This window comes from Rhipicephalus microplus, chromosome 4 (genome assembly GCF_043290135.1).
Source record: "Rhipicephalus microplus isolate Deutch F79 chromosome 4, USDA_Rmic, whole genome shotgun sequence".
NCBI classification, from domain to species: domain Eukaryota; kingdom Metazoa; phylum Arthropoda; class Arachnida; order Ixodida; family Ixodidae; genus Rhipicephalus; species Rhipicephalus microplus.
The window spans coordinates 3,573,985-3,596,500 of record NC_134703.1 but is presented as its reverse complement, the minus strand read 5'-3'; the positions used below and the strand labels follow the sequence as shown (position 1 = coordinate 3,596,500).

At 46.9% G+C, this 22,516-nt stretch overlaps 1 protein-coding gene across 2 annotated transcripts in view; it reads left to right on the top strand.

Annotated features, from left to right (window-relative positions):
• The window catches only part of smog (G-protein coupled receptor 158 smog), a 170,842-nt gene extending 156,049 nt beyond the window's left edge, over positions 1 to 14,793 (top strand). For both annotated transcript variants that reach the window (XM_075892109.1, XM_075892108.1), the window contains exons 6-12: positions 2,427 to 2,536; positions 3,142 to 3,380; positions 6,200 to 6,341; positions 8,777 to 8,882; positions 11,225 to 11,404; positions 12,060 to 12,427; positions 14,330 to 14,793. In XM_075892109.1, the coding sequence (XP_075748224.1) occupies positions 2,427 to 2,536; positions 3,142 to 3,380; positions 6,200 to 6,341; positions 8,777 to 8,882; positions 11,225 to 11,404; positions 12,060 to 12,404 (1,122 nt within the window). In that variant the 3' untranslated portion in view covers positions 12,405 to 12,427; positions 14,330 to 14,793. The remainder of the gene's footprint in view (positions 1 to 2,426; positions 2,537 to 3,141; positions 3,381 to 6,199; positions 6,342 to 8,776; positions 8,883 to 11,224; positions 11,405 to 12,059; positions 12,428 to 14,329) is intronic.
• Positions 14,794 to 22,516: the final 7,723 nt, after the last annotated feature.

Below are 22,516 nucleotides of genomic sequence, written 5' to 3'. Positions count from 1 at the left end.
ATGCTATAGAAGAACATATGCAAACGCGAAGGCTTTAAGTTTACACGCTCGCCTTTCAGTGTAGTGTCTGCATGCAATGGTTAGGAAATCAGGGAGTCACGAAAAAAAAAAAGAAAGAAACGATAGGCATTAATACGTCGAGTAAGCATATCCGGGCCGCCGCAGCGAGGCGCGCTTTCCTTTGAAGATTGAGCGACTCCCTTTGCCAAGTTTTTTCGCGACACCGGTGGTCAGAAAGTAATAAAAACAGGTTTAGCGCCGCTAAAACACCCCCGATAAAAGAAAAAAAGCACGAAGGACGTTAAGCGTCGAGATAAAACAGCTTGCCTGAAATGATGACGCTTAGCAACGCAGCAGCGACGTGCTCGGATGCGTCAGTGCGCATTGCAGCCTTACATCCACTCGTGGCACCCATTATCGACTATCAAAAGACTCCCATAAATCAGCATTTTCATCTAAGCGGACTGCGACTGATACCTCAGGCGAGATGAAGAGGTGTTGCACATGTCGGTGTGAACCCTCTCGTCATTTTCGTAAACCTGCATGAAGCGACCACTGGCAGGTGCTTGACTGATCGACACAATAGAATGCGTTCGATATGAAACTCGGAACAAGCCGTGTTGAAAAGAAATTGATGATTTGGCATGAAGCCCATGTCCCCGTACCGGAGTATCCTATATACTGCGCATGTGCGTTTTGAATGGCGATCTTTCATCAATCGCACAATAAATCACTCGTTATTAATTGTTTCAAGCAGTGCTTCACCTGTAGGTTTTATCGCTAAGGCACGCATGCATTCGTAACTCTGACAGTTAGTTAACCGTTATACTAATCAGTGAGTCAATCTATCAAGCAAGCGTTGTCTAACCCAATCAGCCCAATGATATACATATGTATTTAATTGTAAATAAGAAGCTCATTAACTAATACACAATTGGGGCATTGATCTGAACCTTTTCAAAAAAAACGGAGTGAGAGAAAAGTAGCCCAATACAATTTTTGAAGAATTTTCAGAATCTACCATGTGAAAGAATGCATTCATACATCGCATGGCTGGAACCTAATTCCACAATAATGATCAAGATGTTGTGCTTACATCTTGTGCAGCTGCAGCAGATACTCACAGAGACAAGGATACATAGCGTTTCTGCCACGGCTCTGTTGCCTAGAATCTTGAAGCGCCCACACCGAGTTGTTCGAAGTGCGCAAGCAGTGCTTCACAACGAAAGAGATTGTGAGAACTACAGACTTTAGCGATACCTAAAATCAATTTGTCTCACCTTATTCCCAGCACGTTGCAGCTCTCGTCCACGCATGTAGGCGTTTTAACATTTAACTGTATCGCACGGATATACTATGCACAGAAACTTTACCACCTTTCATGTATTAGATTTTACAGCGATAGCTGTTATGAGATCACAACTACGGTCACGCACAGTTGTCCACCGCCGCTGTCCGTAACCACATCGCACGAAATTAAAAAAAGCTAGTACCAAAGACACAGCGGGGCTCAAACCCGGGTCTGCTGGGTGCCATCCCAGTATTCTACCACTTAGATACGCTGGTTCTTGAGACTTGCTGGCAAACTTGCCTTAGGCAGGCTTGATGTCGGCAAAGCAATCGCGGTAATACGACTTATAAAGCACAGCAAAAAAAAACAACCAGTCGTCGCACAATGCGAATAGCGTAACGAGTGGGCCGTCCACTGCTCCAACCCATTACAATAACTTGTTCTTGTTCTCCTATTAACTGCGGCGCGTACGCACTTCAGCCATAATTCTTCATCGTCGGCAGCCACTGCATGGACAATTGGCACAGAATTCCTTGCATGTGTTTAGCGGATACCACACTTCTCAAAAGAATGACGAAAAATGGCATAGCGAATGCCGGCCTTCTACCCAACAGTTTATTATTAATGCCCTAGTGGGTACCAAACAAGTGTGCTTGCAGTAGTTACCCAATGAGTGTTTTGAAAACGCTCTGAAAGGCCGCTCTTCTAGCTTTCGCTGTGACTATGCTGCGCCTTTCGCGCAGGCCTGGCGTTTTTTCGCGTGCTGACAAATCTGATATTCAGAAATATTCCTTCAAGGGGCACTTGCGTGGGTTGTTCTTTTATGAAACCGTATCCTAAAGTTTACCAAGTTTAGTTCAAGTTTTGGAACGTATTTGTTGTGAACGACAGTGCTAAAGTGGGCGTGTTCGTTGATCATTCGACGCACACCTGTGGCAGCGCGAAGATGCAAGGACAAAGGAAGACACAAAGAAGAATATAGCTTCCTGTGCGTATTCTTTTGTCCTGGTGTCAAGTTCACGCTGCAACGTGTTGCTTGATCCCGAGCTCGTGCAAGAAGTTGAACATCTTCCTTCCGATGCTCGCATCGGCTTTTTTCACGATCCTGTTCTCTTTTGCTTTTTGTGTGTTTCAGATCATAATACGTTACTTCGAACCTACCACGACGACCTGTTTATTAGAACCTTGGTTCCGCGAAATAGGATTCATCGTCCTCTACGGCGCGCTTTTACTGAAGATTTACAGGTGAGTCCCACAACCGCAGCGAGTTCGTATAACAAGTGTCGTGACTATACTATTCCGGCTGCTGTCTCGGGACTCCAGAGCAAGCCCTACAATAAAACGTACACAAATCTGCATAGGCCAAAAAAATGGTCCTTGCTGACTTATATTGCAGTTTGCTTATTCGTTTAATCCTCGAACAACGACTTTAACTTATTCTAATCACGTGTCTTATCTCGATAAAGAACACATCGTGCATTTTACTAAAGTGCGCACACTTGCAAAAATACGTGGAAGATAGGCAGGTAAACAACTTCACTGATCCATGAGATTATGGTGTGATGGTGGAAGGGAGGAATGTTAATGCACTCAAAGGTGAGTTTGTAAAGAGCTGGAGCCCGACAAGCGATGATCTGTACCGTAAATCAGAACACACCGTGCCGCAGAAACAAAAAAAACAGCGCATTTCACCATCCAAGAAATGAAAAAAGACATCTATCTGCATTGTATTGCAAATATGAATCCACCATCAACGTCTACGTTTAGACGTATTGATTTCGCTTGAATTAATGCTGTCCTTGCCAGGACCTTTGCTGCGAGAGTGAGTAGATATTGGGGCACACTTGCAGGATCCTAGCGGAGTTCCGGACGCGAAAGGCGCACCGCGTGTGCGTCCGGGACAAGGACCTGCTCAAGTACCTGCTGGGGCTGGTGCTGGTCGTCGCCGGCTACATGTCGGCCTGGACGGCCGTGGTCATGGACAATTGGGAGAAGGGCCACAGCATCCTGCAGGTGGCCGCCGGGCACCGCTCCGCGCTACGCTTCCTCGTCTGCCGCGCGCTCTGGTGGGACTACGTCACCGAGTTTGGTACGTTCACACTTCTCTCTCAGAACTCCGGCTTGCCTCGAACGGGGCACTCAGATTCGAGAGTGCTCCTCATTTTAGAATTAATGCGTCGCGCTAAAACTTCGGTCCGACGAGCAGCGCGTCGTTCGTTCACTGTGTGTTCCGGATTTGGACGTAGTCAACCATGCCTTGACTTGAATATCCGAACGAGTAGAAGAAACGTGACACGAAGTCCCCGTGCCATCTTCTTCAATGTGACTGTTGTCTTGTATTGTCATTGCAACAATATAATCAGTTGAAGTGTCTGAGATAGCTAGGGCAGTAACTAAATGTGTCAGCACGTGGTCTGTTTCTTTTTTTTTATCTAACATATTTGTTGCACTAAGACGGTTTTTTTTTTCGGGCTAGTTGGCTCATACGAACGTTCGCTAAGGTACGAGGAGGAATAAACGCTTATTGCACGAGACGGAAATAACTTAGTTCAGAGCAAGCGCTTGTACAGTCGTCCCATCTAACTTTTCTTTCGTGCGCTATATTTCATGAAGTACGGAAAAAATGAAAGTCGTGTTTCGCGATCAGTCTTTGCTAAACTTCAGAGACAGAGAAAGAACGAATTGCGAGAAAGGCAGGTCGAATGCGTTACCAGACGTGACATCGTGCCGCGAACTGAAGACCCCGTAAAAATGTAAGTGCCCCGAACGGCAAGAGAATGTAGAGACTGTAAGGACACGGTTGTAACGCACAGTCTCGCTACATTTTCATGATCTTGGGATAAGCAGTTCCAGTACTAGAGTGATGAAGGAGTGAAGCTTCCAATATGGTCGGCGTTGCACTGGCTTCGAAACTTACAACAGCCACAGCGCTTTAACGGCACGCAGCCCGGCTGAGTGAGCTGTTAATGTATGACCGGATAATGCCACCCTTGCCCAAGGACCCCATGTGGCATGCAAGGCCCCACGATTGACGTCCGTCTATAATACAGCAAACTTTTTCTCATCGCTTCGTACGTGATGGTGGAGGTCTTGAAATTGACGTTTAATCACGTCCGCCTTTGGCATCTAACTTCGTACATCGGGTGTTTACTCCGGTACAAGGATAACGCACATGATTGACTCATCAAAGGTATGGACACATTGCTGAGTACAGTACGTGCCTCAATTTCCATTGTGTACCCTCCATGTGTGCCATTAGTTTAGTCTCGCGGCCCTTACTTAATACCGACACCTGAATTCCTACGTATTGCTTCACTTCAGGCGAGCAAACACCGTCGACTTGACTTCCTTCGGCTGTGATTACATTTCCCCCATTCTATTCGCGTCTCGATGGTGTTTCTCTCTCTCTCTTTTTTTTTTTTTCGCCTGCGCTGCTTTCTTTCGAGAGCCGCGCTCTTTGGTGCCGACGGCACGCTATACAGCCTGCGGTAAAACGTAGCGGAACGAAAAAAAAAAAAAGAAGAAGCCATTTGTCCCTTTGTTGATCCTCCCGATCGACTTTCGCAGGGCGGGCAAAGAGAAGCGCTCGACCAAGTGCCGTATGCAAATTTGACGACGGAGGAGTTTCCCCTTTGACTCAATCAACAGCAAGAGCACCGCGCAGCTGTGCTCTCTGGAGTGGGAGAAAGACGGCACTCCGAACTGCTTCTCACAAGATGAAGCGCGGCGCTTGGGGCACAATTTAATTACGCGTCCCACAATATTGTGATTGGCAACGGCGGCCTTCACGCTGCATAGTGTCTGCTTTTATTCGCATTGCGACCGAAGCGACACGCACAAACGTCGTCGCTTCGTTGTCATGCACTGTTCCAGCTTACAATTGCAGCTTCCTTTCCGAACCACGAAGCCGCTGCGCAGCATTTTTTTTTTCTTGCTTGTACTAGTACGTTTGTCGCGCAATACAAGAGCATATGTTTACGAGCACCGGCAGTAGTTGTCGGTCTGAAAATGGAATCCTAATGGTATGAAGAGCAACATATAATAATTATTGAACTTTTACGACCCGAAACCCGAATTTGATCATGAAGCACACCGTAGTGGAAAGCACCTGAAATTTAGACCACATGAGGTGCTTTAATCTATCGAGATGCGGCCGTGGCTACCGGGATTCAACCTCGTGATTCGTCGGAGCACCTAATCCCTTGGCCTCCTTTATGGGCAGGGTTAGGCCAACACCATCTAGAAAGTCTAGGTGGTGTTGGTTAGGCCAAAGTATAAATTACCACCTCCCGCTAAAATGAACCATGTACGGATGCGAAGCAGTGGGGAGATGGTGTACTTTATTGAAAGCTGGCGTTGGCGTGGATAGAGTGACCTAAGTGTGGACGCTGGCACCCTTTGTGGCACTACGCAGGAGAATGAGAGGCGCGCGCTGCGTCATTTCATACCGCTGAACTACCGTGGCGCCCCCCAGCGAAGTATGCTGGAGCTGTCGCACCACCTGTTATGTGCACCGCTCCGTAGTGTATGAGGATTCTTAGAGGAGAAAGAGAGGAGGGGAGGGGACGCGCATGCGTAGTGGGGGGTGAACGCCGCGGGAAGGACGAGGGAGTGACGGACACATGCCCCGCCATAAGCTGCTTCGCATCTAAAAAAGAAGCTGCAAGCAACGGTAATAGTGGTGCATAGAACCCATAAAAGTCGGTAATCAGAAGAACATTTGCAACGACCCGTTAATATTTTTGTTTGCTAGCTCGCTCCACTCCTGTCACGCTTGCCCGCTGGCCATGCGCTTGCACCCTACGAGTCTTGCAGTCTGTAGTATTGACCAAATTATGCCCATTGCAACTGCGCTGCATCTGCTAACTATGAATGGCGAACTCACGAGTGCCATTTCTCTCTTTTCAGGGGAAGCTCTGTTCATGCTTTTGGGCATCTACTTAGCCTATTGTATACGTAATGCCAAAGTTGAGTACTACACAGAAAAATGGACTCTCTGCTGCTCTGTTTACATCGAAACCCTGTTCTCCCTTAGTATGTACATAATTCGGTGAGTATTTCTGTAGCATGGTATACGTTTTGCATGCGCCTGTTGAACCACTTCACAAGCAGCGTGTCCCCTGCCCGGTGGCATACGTATCACCTTTATATTATCACAGACAGTTCTAATTTCTGCGAACACGAAAGCGAACGGAACGTGTTCCAAAGATCCGAGTGCGCTGACGTGTGGCCTCACGTGACTGCAGCGGCATGCTGCGTTCGTGGGGTAACAGCAGTAAAAATGACATTTGGGAGAATTAGATGTAGTTATGTCTATTGAGTGGTTTCAGCGGTTGCAATAGTATCAGTACCGAAATCAAATTGTTTTGTCACCTGGTACCGATTGTAGCCGATTATAGTCCACCGCTTTTATATTTCGCGGTTATCCTCTGACGACGTCGTCACTGTGTGTTCACGTGGCATACGTTGTGCGCGTTCACTGCACAACTGTGCGCTCTACTAGCACAAAAACTATAGGGGTGTGAGAATAGTGCATTTCGGAACAGAATTGAATACGAATCGAATAGTGGCGGAACCGAATCAAACACAAATACAGTAGTATTCGAATACCTTTCCAATAGTAAGGCCACATTTTTAACAGCGGTTCTACATTGGTAAGGTGGCAATTTTTAAAACAGCCCAAGAATTCATTCCGCAGCATATTATTTGAAACAAACATTCACAAGCTTTCACAAAGGCACAGTACGATTACTTTTAACCGACAAAAAACATTTAAACTGAACAGCAACCATAGCCACCAAAATATTTTGTAACTGCTGGCTGAAATATAGCAATGACTAAGGTATTGAACAGAGCACTTTGTCAACAGCCAGTCGGGATCAAGTGTTTGAGTCCGAGTGTGCCTCCGGCTGATAACAATTTCAGAGAGTCCGGGTCCGAGTGAATCCGGGTGAGAAGAATTTGGCTAAGACTTGAGTCCACGTCAGCCCTACGAGCAAGTACTGTTTATTCAGTGAGCCTGAGAGAGCTATATACAGTTTTGTTTTTCCCCGAACTATTGTTGCGAGACAGCGCTGGTGCTTTAGTCCCTTCTTTGCCTCTGTCCTTATTCACCTTGCGCTGAAACCACTCACCATGCTTAACGGCAGTAGCTAGAACTTTCCCCGAACGCGACCACACGTTATGTTTCTAATTCCCGCCAGATGGCGCCCAAAACCCACCCGTTCTTCTATTAGCGTACACTGTTATGCGTATGCTGAGCGCTGTAGTCTAAGCAGATTGGTCTCTATGGCGCCTGATTACGTACACGCGTCTAAGAAGTTACCGAAAAAAAAAGCGATAAGAGTCTATTGCGTTCATGCCTGTCACCCTCTAAGAGGTCCATTAGCAAAGAGCTTACCAGTATACCTGAAGCAGTGCGCGAAAAAACCAATAAGCACGAGCTTTCGCATTACCGCCTTTTATCCCTTGCGCGCCGAGCTATTCTTTACAGGAAGCAAAAGGACACAGAGCTAACCAGGCGCGAGCGCAGACGTGTGTCTTTATCCGGAACATAACTGCTAAGCTTTCCGGAAGCGTCGCACAGTGGAGTCGTACGTAAACGCAGCATCCATACATTTTCCCGATCGATACTGGACGTGCCATCCTACGTAGCGTAAATAAACGCGTAGCGAACATGTTATAGCAACGCGCTAAGAATGTTGTGATGCGCTTACACTCGTGGCTGACGCTCTTCTGGGTGGGCGCGCAGCGAAATGGACACGCTAACAGTCACGCCGCGAAGCGTGACAGCACCAACACTCGCGCTGTCAGAGGTGGGTGTGGCGTGAGACAACTTTCAATGGGCACAGGGTCCTGTCAAGCGTTGTCATGCGAAGTAGAAGTGGAAGATGACATGGCGTAACTATCAAGAATCACGCGTGGACAAGGTACAACGCGAGAGTATTATCAGCTGGTCGTGACGTTGACGAAAGCAGCAGACTGTATGTCGACGACGAAACTGTTTGTTTGGCCGAACGTGTGGTGGGTAGACGTAAACTCAGATTACTGCGATACACACTGCATGCACTTACAGCGGTGAACAGAGCGTCGGCCGTCGATCAACTGATCCAAGGCAAGGCACGTCTGCATTCATACATTCGGCATCGAACATTCGAGCATTATCACTAGTGGCCGCTTTTGTTCTAAAATCAACCCAGCTCTTCACGTTTGCGCGCACGAGCCAATGATCACAAGATAATACCGAATACCCTCAGCCACTCTAGGTGCTATATCTACACGGGCGATGGGCCGGCAATTATTTATATATATACGGCACTATTTTGCGATTGGATATATTCAGACTCATCTGTATTAAGAATATCAATTGAAATTTCACCGCCGTCAGAACACTGCGTCGACAGAGGCTTCCATTTAGCATTCTCGAGTTAACATAGCGCACTCCCCCGCCGATTCCATGTCCATTTTCTTTCTACGTCTCCGCAGGCACGCATTGGCGGCTGTTCTCGAGCCTGACCACGTGTTTCTGCTATACTTCATTCGCTGCCATTGTACTGTCACCGTCATCCTGTTCCTCGTATTCGCCCCCAAGGTGAGTGCCTAAACTGAGCGAAACAAAGTGCGTCTCTCGCGTTTATTTCGCGCTAAACGATACCGTAAGAAACAAAACGCATGCTATACACTATCATAGCGGACAGCTGAGCCATGAACTTCAAAAGGCCGGCGAAGTGCTTGCATACAACATCCAGGCGGGAAAAAAAAGGGGGAGACCGGAATACTGGAATGAATTTGGAGGATAGGTCAGAACGGTCAGGATAAAACGGAGGTAAACAAAGTGAAACGAACGCCATGAAGATCGCGCTCACTGCAAGAAGGAAAGCTAGAAACTATCAGTGCCAAACTTTACAACCTCCCCCCCCCCCCTCCTCCTCGACGACATCACGTAGGACCCATAAGGAAAGAGCTATTCGACCTCGCAGCGGCACTTTAGTTATTGTTACAAAGATCTTCGTACGCTCTTTCGTTCATCGGTAGACATCAGCAACTCAAACACACGCACACACACACAAAAAAAAAACGAATTGCGTTAGTACCCATCTCTGGAACGACCTGTCAATGATTCCAGTCAATGCAATGCGAATACGTTCCGCGAGATCGAATCGAGTTAGGGCGAAGAGCACGCCCCTAAATTCCCTGCAGGAGTTTGATTATTAGCACCAGCCCTGATAGAACTCTCGCTTACGCTTAACGAAGCTTTGCGACTGCTTCTCTAGGCATTGCTGGCCCGCATTTCTCTGTCGAATGCCTTGTTGCCTAATTACGACCACTGGGCGGAACGATGAAACGGGGGAGCCCGGACGACAGAGAAAAAAACAATCGACTTAAATACCGCGTTGTTTTTCTGTTTTGTAACTTTAAAGTGAACAGCAAACAGGGATCAGAGCCAGCTAGAGCTTCAGAGAATTGGTCTCCGCATGGTAGGGAGTTTCATTAGCGAGAAACCGGTCTTCAAATCACATCAATCCATCGTCCCTCCATAAAAATGAAATCAAGAAATTGCAGAGTTAGGTAAGTTCGAGAAAAACACCATGTCTGTGTAGAGACGTGTCTTTGGCGAATTAATTAATTAGCTTGTGGGCGGCTCCAGATACCCTCAGCAAGTTAGGGGCCAACTCGTTGAAAGTACTGCAGTTGGAGTGTAACACAAGGAATACGTCGAACCAAGTGAAAATGGTGCGCACGAACCTAACGCTATAAGAAAACAAAGCTTTCATTGGCAAATATGGCGCATCGAAACATGTTAAGGCTAAGAAAAGTTCTTGTGTCAACTACTAAAAGAAATAGTCTTCGCCAATTATAGATGAGCAAATATGAGACATTGTGGCAGTTGCGGTAATAACAGAGAGAGCCATTCAATACAGATAAATATTCCCTGGTTACACACCTTGAAGGAATGCACAGTCTTTCCTATAGTTCTCTTTTTCTGTAACCCTAGCTCCCGCATTTTTGTTTTATTCGTAAGCTTCCATTTTTGTCCGATACAACACCAATCCAATTTTGTGAAATGTCAGAGCACATCGTCGGCCTCTGCCTAAGCATAACGCATAGTGTAGGCGGGGAGTGTTAAGGTCTACTGAATTGTAAATTTTATTATTTTTTTCGTTTTGTGTCGAATAAAAGGTTAAGTCCCGAAGAACATAGAAAATGTACTAGTAAGCATGAGTGTACTTTTAAAAAAATTATTTACAATGTGTCAAAGCTACTTCTGGTTCTTCCTGTACCCTAACGTCACGACACGGTATCACCTTTTCGTCAAGTGCTTGCGAGTGAGATGCCGTGGCGTTTCTACTGCCACTTTACTCCGTGGCTCCGCTACGGTCCATAGAAAATTATATGCTACTACATTCCAGAGACGGTAGCTCTGCTTGTGAATACAAGGGGTCATTTTGAATGGTTTGGAACATGACGTCATCTCAAATGGTCACACTTATCCGTGCAGTCACCAGAGTTGGCGCTGTAGTCTGATGTCACTTTGTAGTGTCGATGTCACTAGGTGCGCCATGCGAAAAATAGGTTTTAATGACAAAATAAGATATCTCATAAGCGTTTACTCAACTTCACACTTGCTAAGAACCACCTCTGTATTGAGGAGATTTGCGTGAAATATTAGACACAGCTTTAAAACCTGGTGTCAGTACTATTTTAAAGCCATGTATGCTATCAGTCCTTAAATACTCACCGTTGGAGCACGCGATTTTGTTTCTCTGAAAGCTCACGAAGTATACAAGGCGCAGTGACTTTTCGATTTTATAACTAGAGCTATAAATGTTCATTATACAAGACCCGCAGTTCTAAACACTTCATAGACGTGCCTCAGCGTTGTCTAAGTCATGGCAAACGAAGCATCTATTTTCTCCGCTGTTGCCTGCGCAGTTATGGTACCACCATCGGCCTCCCAACTTGGCAACAGAGCATCGCAGTCGTCATTTTTCATCGTATGAAATTCCGGATCCGCATCCAGAGAATCTGAAACTCCACGAAGCCGTTCTTTCCAACGGAGAGGTGGACATTGCAGACATAAACCTGGCAGACATGGATCCGGAAGACATAAGGGTAAGTCTGAGCAGCTAGCAGAAACTTCCGCGTCCTGATTAACGCTCCGGATTGCATAGGATCGTGCGGCGAGTTGCTGAACGACGAGTAGAAATGTCACAACATCCAGGACCATAAATTCTAAAAGCATTAGCTATACAAGGGACACGTCATAGACCTAACTAGAAAAAGAACACTCTGAAAATGTCTTTAAAATGGTTTACTGTGAAAGGGCAAGCGCGACAACGGTGCACAGTGAATGCGCAAAGATCAAGCCGAAAGCGTGTGAACTTCATATGGGCAACAGGCTGAGCATTCGTCTTTAGCCTCCTCATAACTGTCAACACTACGGACTCCCGATGTTCTTTCAGTTTATAAATGGGTGGTGAATCGTTCCTTAACGTCAGGCTACAGGTGAACACAGTGTAATTATATGAATGTGCGCAAGTGTGAAACATATAGGCACTGGGACAACTATGAAATGCCTGTTGAAACACCGGGAACAATCAGTTAGCATCCTTGACGCACTTAAGCGAAAGCAGTGCACAAAATTCGTGACCAAAAGGCTTTCGCAGCATGTCCAGGCAGTTGCCTTACGCCTGGACTCGCAGCCGCTGAGGGTATTGCTACTCTATCGCCTTACAATGCTGGGAAACGCGGTTCTCTTTTCTCTCAGGCTGAGCTTCGGCGCGTGTACACCCAACTGCAAGTGCTGCGGAACAAGACGATGCGCAAGGACAACCCGCACATCTCGAAGCGCCGCGGTGGCCGCAAGGTGACGCACCGGCGGTTCTCGCTGCAGCCCTTCCACCACAAGCACAAGCACGCAGCGCACTCTGCGGCGCACGAGCAAGAGACCACCGAGGTCTCCAAGACGCCCGAGGACTCGACGGCCAGCGGAGAGGGCGGGCCCGTGCCCGACGGACCGTCCGTCACGAGCGTCTCGGGCATCGGCCGGCCCCTGCAGTTCGACGACGCAGCCACTCCCTCGACGCCCGTCACCCCGTCCCGGAGGTCCTAGGACGCCGAAACAACGAGACGCAGGTATTCCCCGCTCCATCCCTCGTGTGTGTCCAGTCGTCTTCCGAGTTATGTTACGGCACATTCCTTCCTTCAGTGGCATGGCTAGTAGGCGGTATAGAACCATCCGAGTAGCAGTGCGAACTCGACACAAGAAGGAAGACAGAACACGCAGCGCTACTATAGCAACAACAGTGCTTATTCTTGCAGACCCACACCGCCCTAAATATACCCCTACTTCGACAATAAATAAAGGTCACGTGATTATAACAACCGACATGTGCGAGGGAATCAAACAGCAACGTAACAGGTGATAACCTGATAGTATAAGGGTGTCAGCATTTTCGCAGGAACCTCAATTCTCTTTCAACGAAGAGCGACGATGCGCTCAGCTTCTACGATGAGCCGGGTGATCTCGTTCATATGACGACTCAAAACGACAGTGCGGTCGAACTCTGGCCGACAATCAACACGACTGACTGCGGAGAGCGAGGAAACCAGCTTGTTCGTTCTTCCCCATCGTATAAGCTGAGCGCATCGACGCTCTTGGTGATATCTGCGTCATTGTCGTCAAAAGTGTTAAGGTTCCTGCGAAAGTGCTGACTTCCTGCTATCTGGTTATCGCCTGTTACGTTGCTGTTGGGCGGGTGATTGCATCGCACATGTCGGTCTTTATCCCCACGGGACCTTTGTTTACTGTTAAAGTAGGGTGGTGTGGGTCTCGAAGAATAAATATTGTTTTTTCTAGTAGTGATGTCACGTTTGCGCTAAAACCAATCCCACATCACTTACCAGCAAGCACACTCCGCAACTCTTGTCGTATAACGGTCGTATAGGCCACGTTGCGCTCTCTACAGGCTTGTCCTTTTGAGTATGTATACAGGCAATGCATGCATGAACAAAATTGCAATGTGTATTTTTGGTCAGGCGCAGTTTCAGAAGGCAGAGGGCATTTCCTCCTTGAAATCAAATGAATATCAGCCTGCACCGGTCGGCGTGCACACCATGAACCAGGCGGCCGGTGATTCCGCCATTGGAGTGCGAGGCATTAAACATGAACGAGACTATGTTTTTGCAAGCAGAGGCAATCATTTGCCGCTCGTCAGTCATTTAGGCGGGACATCACCTACCTTCCTATGATGTATTCGGCTTTAGTTTGCAATCCTGAGCAAGAACTGGGGCGGGGTGTAGAAAGGAAAGGAATGGAGCATAGCATAAGATGTAAATATAGAGAATATAGGTCAGGCCCATTAGTGCACCTACTGCATATGCATAAAACGTAAAAAGAACGCAGAATAAGCTGTCGTTCGTTAAGATTTTTGTTCGATGGTGGTGCTTGATTTTCTAAAATAACAATCAGTGAGGTTGTGTACGTTTGAATTTTCTGGACACTAGATGGTCGCATCTTGCGAATCAGCAAAACGATATGTACATTCGCCACCAAGCTTATCTCGAACGCTCCGCACCGGGTTCTGGAACGGTTTGATGCCTGCTACTACGCCACACATCTTTTGGTTCTGTTGCCAAAATGTCACCCACGCTTTACGACATACTGTCCGATAATACTGAAGTATAATGTAGTTGTAAAATAGTGTACGCAAAGACAGCGATCATTGCGGTAGCCCTCTATTTCTGTCACTTAACGGGGGCATAACGAAGGCCCACAATAAGTCAGCGTGCGAGGCATGCACAGTGGCAACAAACGATAACGAAACGTTTTGCGTAAGCTATTCCCCATCTCAGTAACAGCTTCCAGCGCTTCGCAAATGGCCCCCGTGAAATCAGTCCAGGCCACGCTATGAAGCGTCCCAGTTAACCTGGCTGACAACTGTGCATAAGTGATCTCGTGAGCTTCTGAGTGACTTGTGTACGATTAAAAAAAATGACCGCGACACATCATCTGATTTATTCCTTTTATAATCGCAGGCAAGGGGACCAAGGGAGCGTGCCAAAACTTTTAGGACCACAGCAAACCAGCAACGCGCAAAGGCCGGCGCCAACTTTTCGCAATTGTGCCCAGCAAAAAGTCCCGGGTTGATGGTGAATAGCCGGAAAGTGAGGCGAACTACACTAGCGTCCTCTAAAGGATGTGCAGTAAGAGGACAAGATATGGTAGTATACCAAAGCGAGGACATCGCGCCAACGGCCCAATAGTGCGTCTGCTGCTACAAGCACTCTCCACAGACCTTATACACACTAATGGGTGCGTTCCAATTCTGCCGGCCTGACTGAACGTGCTAGAACTAGCGCCTACAGTGGTTTTAAATCTCGTTCAATAACACGTTCGTTGACATTGAGCCATCAAAACGAAAACACGGCTCCTTTTAAGCGTACACGAAATGCTCGACCGTGCTTTCTCGCTCCGAAGTTCTGTGTCACGCAACAAGTTTTGTTCGTGCTCTTTCACCAGCGTGAGGTCGGTGATGTGCAGAGTTCTTTCCACACGGCCGCGATGTCTTCCTTTTCTTGAACACTGTCGCCAATATCAACGTCTGGGGGAAGGAATAATACCACTCACTTTATTTTTTCAGCATTTCTCTATGGTGCGCTAGACCTTTAGAGCATATCTGTTTGTCTCGGATACCATAATTCCGCATGTTAAAGCGAAAAAAAGAAGAAGATTGCTCATTGACGCATTCAACATTAAATGACTTTTCTCAGCCCCTTGAAGTCCTTGGCTAATTACGCGACGAGAGTTCGAACTACTGCTTAGCGTTGTTGACATTATGTCCGCAGAAATCATCTAATATATGTTTTTGTTCACTATATTTATATTCAATGTTTCACTATCAAAAATCATGATCTCAAAGACACGCATATGACACTATCTCTATACTCAATGTCCGCCATCGGTGTTGTCCTTAAAATCTATTCCGTCGAGTGTTAGGGTCAGTGGCGTACGACCGCCAGTAACATAATGAAGGGACAGCTTACCTTATCTCACATTTCTTGTCACCCTGCGGATTGACAGCGCATTGGCCTGAACGTAAATATTCCAGCTCCTTGTCATATGATCGGTGACTCTGGCCTGCGCTGTCGCCAGATGGGCCACCAAGTTGACTGTTACAGTGAGGGCATGCCGTTTATAAAACGGAACACTAACTGTTTTGTAATTAGTTTGCAACACCGTGACGTCATGTCACGATAAATGCTTCACGGCTGGTTCGTGGGGGCGCTGTAGTCAGGAACGAGACCACCTACGCGTAATTCCTACATTCAAATGGCGGCACAAGCTTGTTATTTTCTCTTACTGCAATCACAAGCTCGATTACTAAATCGCAGACGTAGAAAAGGTCTAGCAAACAACTAAAAAGAGCATACTTCAATGCGACTCGATGACGAGCCACATAAATGTGCAATGGCGTTATTTTGGCGGTTCTCTTATCATTGTCCAGTAACGCTCTTGTGAAGACAAGTAGGTAGCCCAATTCCACGCACAGGCATTTCCTCGGCCTGGCAGAGGCTAATTGGAACGCACCCACGCACTCCATTAGACGCCCTGTCCTTCTCTCTCAATAGAAATAGCCCCCATCAATTTTGTTAGGGACTGATGTGATCGTTCCGTCACACCTTTTGGGTAAACACTGGCAGCTTCTTCTCGTCACTGTACATTCGACCACTGACACGGAAGATTTTTTTCATTGCGCGCTATGACTTAAACCTACGTGCGCGCATCTCGTATGTCGCATACCAGCTTTTGTTTTTTGTTATTCTAGCTGGCGATCAGATAGGGGAAAAGGGTAAATGGCAGAGACCAAAGGATATCTATACACATGCACCTCGGTGAACTATAATGTACAGTTTCGTATTCAGCATGAATGTTACACCGAAGCAAGCACGGCTTCATGGACACGCGGGAGATTCATAGAGCTTAACGTTGCTAGCACGCAGCGGTGCAGTACAGCAAGCGTTCACACTGTGTTTTATTCGAACTTAGGAAATTGCAATAACGGTGCTAATCGCTCGCTGCGGAAGCGATAATGACGTCAATACAGTCACGCACTACAAGAGAAGGCACGATACGGCCAGTTAAGTCTTCGTGAAAACAAGAAATACCACTCAGATTCGTATAAGTTTGCTGTTTGGAGCATTAGAAACTCGCGGAAGCGTTTGACAGTGAGTCCACTGCTGTAATCACTATCAGCACTCACATTCTGTTGGCTGACATCACGTGGCTCAGCTGTACAATACTAGTACCCATAAAACTTCGCGGGGAATTGACCAAGATACCCCAGAAACCTGCAGAGTAACCATGTTCCGTTAATAGGGTGTGGTCGGCAGCAAAGCCATTGGCAACGTCGGAAAGTCCGTCCTTATTAGACATGAAAGTACTCTTTGAAGGAAGCAAAGTGGTTGTTATCAATAGTTATAAAGCAGTATGTTGTAAACACGCTCAACAGCGTACTAACTCCGTTATCAGCATCACTGTGTAATGGGATAATAGTTTTCATTCTCAATGTCATCGACAATACTTCACGACCACTATTCTATAGACGAGTGCTGCCGTTAGACCCCATGATCTTGTAAGTGCTGGGTGGCGACTATACCCGTGAGAGCTATTTTAAATTCATAGAGAACATTGCGTCATTACCGTAACTGCTGTGAGCTTCGCGTCGACCGTCCCGGTTGTTGCAACAGCTTTTTTGTTTTCTTAAATGAGGCATCTGCGAAACGTGGAAAGGCACTGATTTAGGAACTATATCAGCGCAACTTTTGTTCCGCCCAGTCTGTCGCGCTTTCAAAGACCACTTACACTTTCTTGCGCTAGCTGTTTTCTTATTGCCCCAATACCAAAGATAGAAGGCGCGGCTGTGCGTCACAGTGGACGTGTGAATGAGACATTCCAAAAATGAGAAACTACGCGACGTGTGAATGAACGTATGCCCACAAGGGGGCGACAGATGGGAATGCCAAGAGAGTACGTATCGAATATACCATAACACTGCGGTTTTCACATTCCCAATAAAACGAAAAACATCAAAACCGCGGGAGACAAAAAAGGAGATTTCGAGGAACAGCACCACAGGAAGAACCTAGAACATGAATTTAGGACAAGACAGAACGAATTGGAGGGGTAAAAAGTGACGTTGGCACGACCAGTGTCCGTTTTCTGATGCAACTAAACTTGGACATTCGGTATAGAGCAGAAAGGTGAAAGATTCTTTGAGTGGGATGTTAACTGCTCAAAATGAGCTCAGTATATATAACCTCTCGGACAGCTTAGCTTCTGTAACATGAGAAAAGGGGCGGAGCTAGACGCAGACGTACACGATGAAAAGAAAACAGGTCATAGCAGCTACAAAAAGAAGCTCTTCAAAGAGAGAGAAGCCGACAAAGTGACACAAACTCTACAAATAATATTATGAAATAGCAATAAACAACGAAAAGTAAGTAGTAAAGGAACACGAGAGAACGGGTAAAGGTGGCGTGGTCTTTATGAGAGTGTTAAAAAGAAAAAAAGTATATGTGTGTGAACTTCAGATCGACAGCTGGAACAGCACTGCTAAACTCTCGAATCACGAAAGAGTTAAATGAAATTTACCCGAATGTATCCCAGGGTTTCAGCTGCGAATGTATCCCAGGGTATCCCTGGTTTCATCAAGGGCTTCCTTTACAGCTCGTACTTACATTCAGGATAGTGCTAACTATCTCTTCGACTTCGAGGTCTGACAAGCCGCCGCTCATACTAAAGTTGCGCACTTGTTACACCCATAAAAGACACTTCCTTCATCACCCAAACCCCAAAGCACGCCCTCCCACCATCCGTTCCCGCGGGTCACAGCCTCGCTTCTAAGCATATCCCAACACACGCTTGAGTCCCTGCAAGCCTCCTCACTGAGGACGCCATGCATAATTGACTACTGCAACAAAACCATTCGAGGCTTCCAAACCCAGATCTCCGTGGTTCGGGACTTGGGTTCTACCCACAATGTCCGGCTGACGTACGGAGCTGCAGATTTTGCTGGTGCGCCATGATAAAGACGAAGAAAAAAAAACTCGAATGTGTGCGCGTCTTACCTATGATGGGATAGCCACAGCGCCTCGCGATGGATGCTCGCATCTTGCCTCAAAGGGCGTGGAACGACGCCATCCCGCTCACGATGCCACATTCGCGGCTGTTCCGCCGCACGTTGAGGGGGTAGCTCTCGCCGCATGCTATCACAGCCGTGCATATACAGATGGATGACGACTGCGAAGAGAAAAAAAAAGGCAGCAAGGCCGAAGATGGGAACAGTACTCATGCCAAAGTTCTGTCGATGTGTGTTTGGTTCCGTTCACTGTTTCTTTCTATTCCCCCATCTCACGACCATCTGTGTAGGTGAATAAGTGTACGTCAGTGTCGGGCTATGCTCCCTGTCATGTGCGAAACGGGCTGGATCCTGAGATGATCGACGCCATCGAGCGTCAGCGAACGAGAAAGACTTGAACAAGGAACACTGACGGGAGGCGATCAAAAAAAATTCATCATAATAAAATACTAATACCCTTCTCTACCAGGAGGCTGCATTACCGCCGCTTGCGGTCGTGTTTACCATTCATATGCAATAGCTAGCCAAAGTTGGATGATAACATCTGTAGTTAACGGTTCAAGTTACATGTTTGTTGTCAACGTTCGCTGGAGCTGTAAAAGGCCGTGTACCTATTGAATGATATTATTAAAAAAATATTTTGTTTCGACGCCACAGTCTCACCTTGTCCTTCTTTTACCCATGCTGTTGACCATGCGTCATTCTATTTCATACAAACAAAGCTGTAAGAGCAAATTCGTATAATAGACGACTGACGTTCTGTACTATGGACAGAATGTCCTAAGCTTCTATGTATATCTCTGTACCTTTATTTTTCTAATCTCTCCCTAACGCACAGTATAGGATAGAATAGCAGATATTTATTCAGACAATATTCTTTACCTTTATTCTTTCATTCGTTTTCGTCAATTCAAAAAGAAACAACGGACAGAAAGTTGTGAGGGCCGGTTCGATTTGGGATTGAAGGGGCTGACCACTGGCGCAGCCAGGGTGGAGGCGTTCAACGACCCTCCAATTTTTTTAATTAAGCATGCGTATATAGACACAAACACAAACGAACATACATAGAGTACAGTGTCCCCCGCCTCTCAGAAAAAAAAAATATGTCAGGCTAAGCCCCGGCGCAGCCCATAGCCAGAACTTTTTGGGAAAGGAAGGGAGGGTAAGGGGGGAGAGTGGAAGAGCCAATTGCTGAAGTCATTTACTCTTTTAGGACACAGGGTATTTTCATTATTTTAGGTAAAACACCCCCTACGTCAGAAATTACGAGGGGAAGGGGGGAGCCCCTACGGCCCTTTTCTTTCCCAAAAAAAAATTTTTGCAAGGCCCGTAACGTAGATACGCTGACTATCAGAGCTGGCATGTATTCTAAATGTAACGCTTACGGAAAGTGTCGGCATGGTCGCAGCTTGGTTTCCTTCCGAGGTCACACATTTGCGACCGAATCCACAAAGGTAGGTCAATTTGTTTAGCCTCGGCTAACAGTATGACTGGCAGATATTATTTGCCCTAAGCTACAGGTCCGACGCAAGGTCTCGATACTGGTCTAATGAATACTAGCCGCCATGATGTTAAGGTGGTGTGGACTTCCCTCGGTCACAATATATATATATATATATATATATATATATATATATAGTTAGAACTAACAGACAATAATGCCAATGAATGTATAGGGGAAGTTATTAGAACGAATGTAATGTATATAAGGTATATAAGAAGAAAGTGGATGAAAAATAACCTTCCTGCTAACGGTAAGTTATTTTTTCACCCACTTTTCTTTCTTTTTATTTACATTACATTCGTTGGAATAACTTCCCCTATACATTCCTTGGCATTATTGTCGGTTAGATCTCATTAATAATGCGTCAAAACACGGAAAAACGAGCCCTTAGGTATACACTTCTTACCCTTTATATATATATATATATTGTTTTGCGATTTTTCAATCCTTTGTCTAGTGGCTAAGGTACTCGCTACTGACCCGCAGGTCGCGCGTTCGAATCCCGGCTGCGGCGGCTGCATTTCCGATGGGGGCGGAAATGTTGTAGGCCCGTGTACTCAGATTTGGGTGCACGTTTAAGAACCCCAGGTGGTGGAAATTTCCGGAGCCCTCCACTACGGCGTCTCTCATAATCATATGGTGGTTTTGTGACGTTAAACCCCACATATCAATCATTTTTTAATCCTTCATCTTTCAGAACATATATTGAGCATTCGAGGCTTCAAAAAAAAAAAGTCAGTTTCGTCGCAAGGGCGAAGCAATGAATCTGATAGAAATAACTTGAATGTCACGCTGAGAACGGCTAGCAGATCAAAACATGCAGCGCGCTGCTCACGCACAAATGACGCACGAAAACAACGCCGACGGGACAAGAGATAACTAGCAACGTTTAAAACTTGACGCTTAACTCGCTGTTTAAACAAAAACAACGCACGAAACGTAACCATAGGTGCAAATATCAATGCGAACTAACGAGCTTCCCAGTTGTTACATCGCTGTGTTTGAAAAGCGCGCTCTTTTCGCAAACGGGGCCTGCCCGGTGGGCGAGGTTGACCTTCGTGGCCCAGGCAACGAACGCAATCATTCCAGTGAAAGCACACGATTCTCCCCACCGAAGGATAAGCGCCAGCGCGCAAGCACCTCAGTAGACACATTTAGTTCGGCGTACGTAACGAGCCTACGCACGTGGCACGATACGTTGAGTACGCTGCATGCGAAGCACTCAACGACACTTTTTCTTCACCGTATTGACCGTACCGAGATACGTTTGTTTCAACCAGACGTATGTTCTTAGAAATAAAACAGCTTCTGGGTGCTTTTTAGCGCCCTCGAGCGGTAGCAGCGCAACATCGTCCCTCAAAGTAAAATGTACTCGGTTTGGGCAGGCCGCGGAGGAAGGAAAGGTATATAGGAGAGGCCCTGACGTCACTCGTTGTGAAGCCGCGATGAAGCCGGAAGTCGGCCATATTGACTGGGCAATTTCTCCTCTCTTGTTCACATCCGAATGTAAAGCCGAAGGCACGACTCTCCCTCCGGCTCGGAAAGCACGTGAGCTGCACAGCGCGCGTGTCGTGACGATCCGAAACTAATGAAACGGGGTTCAACACTCTGAGCCAGCGCGCCACCTTCGGCGAAATCATTTCGTCCGAGCATTAACGGCGAGTAACAGCTCACCGACAACGAAGCAAGTACAAGAGAACGCGCTCTATATCCACTGACAACAGCGAGTGTTTCACGTCATTAATTCAGCAACTGTACAAACAACACGTTAGGTCGTCCGCCTTCTACGGTTGATTCCGCCAAGCGGCCGACGCAGCGTCCGGCCACTGTGTCCGTGTTCCGCGTGAAACTCACCGGCGTCAGCATTCTGCGACCGTGGTGACTTTGAGCACCGTGCAAGTGGCACTTGCAACGCAGTTGCTGTTACGTTGAGATTACATGCAATGCTGGGGGAGAGTATACGAAGCGGTACAAAAAAGGTGTTTTAATGCGCACATGCAAGTTCTTACTGTACACAGACAACACGAAACTACGTATGTGCACATGGTCCTCATTGCGTCTTGCTGGGCTCAACAGCGTCGTCCGTTGTCACAAGGAGCACTGCCCAACCATCGCTGACCTGCAAGGCGTTGGTCGTCGTTCCGCATCGTCATTGTGCCCAACGCAATTTCGCTGATCACTATTTGCTTCATCCGCCACACGACACATGGATATGCACTCGTTCTACGCACTGATGAAACCCCGTGATGGACAAAAGGATTTGTAAACGTTGCTAAGAGTACAGTAACTGCCAGGAGAACACTGCGCAACTAATAACGGCGGCGCACAGCACATTTATTAGTGAGTTTTAGAATAGCGCACCGCGAGCCCTTGCGGTGCGGTCGCTACCACTGCGCATGCGTCGTAACGCGAGTTGGCGTTCGCGGACAGCACGCAAAAAGTCCGAAATTGCGTATGGTGATGGCGGCCCGCATGTGGCCCGCAAGCGCTGGTTTCGAGGCTACGATGTTGCTGCGATCGTGCGTTGCGGATAGCAGCAGGGCAAACGCTATTCTAAAGCTCATATGGCGCCCGCTACGT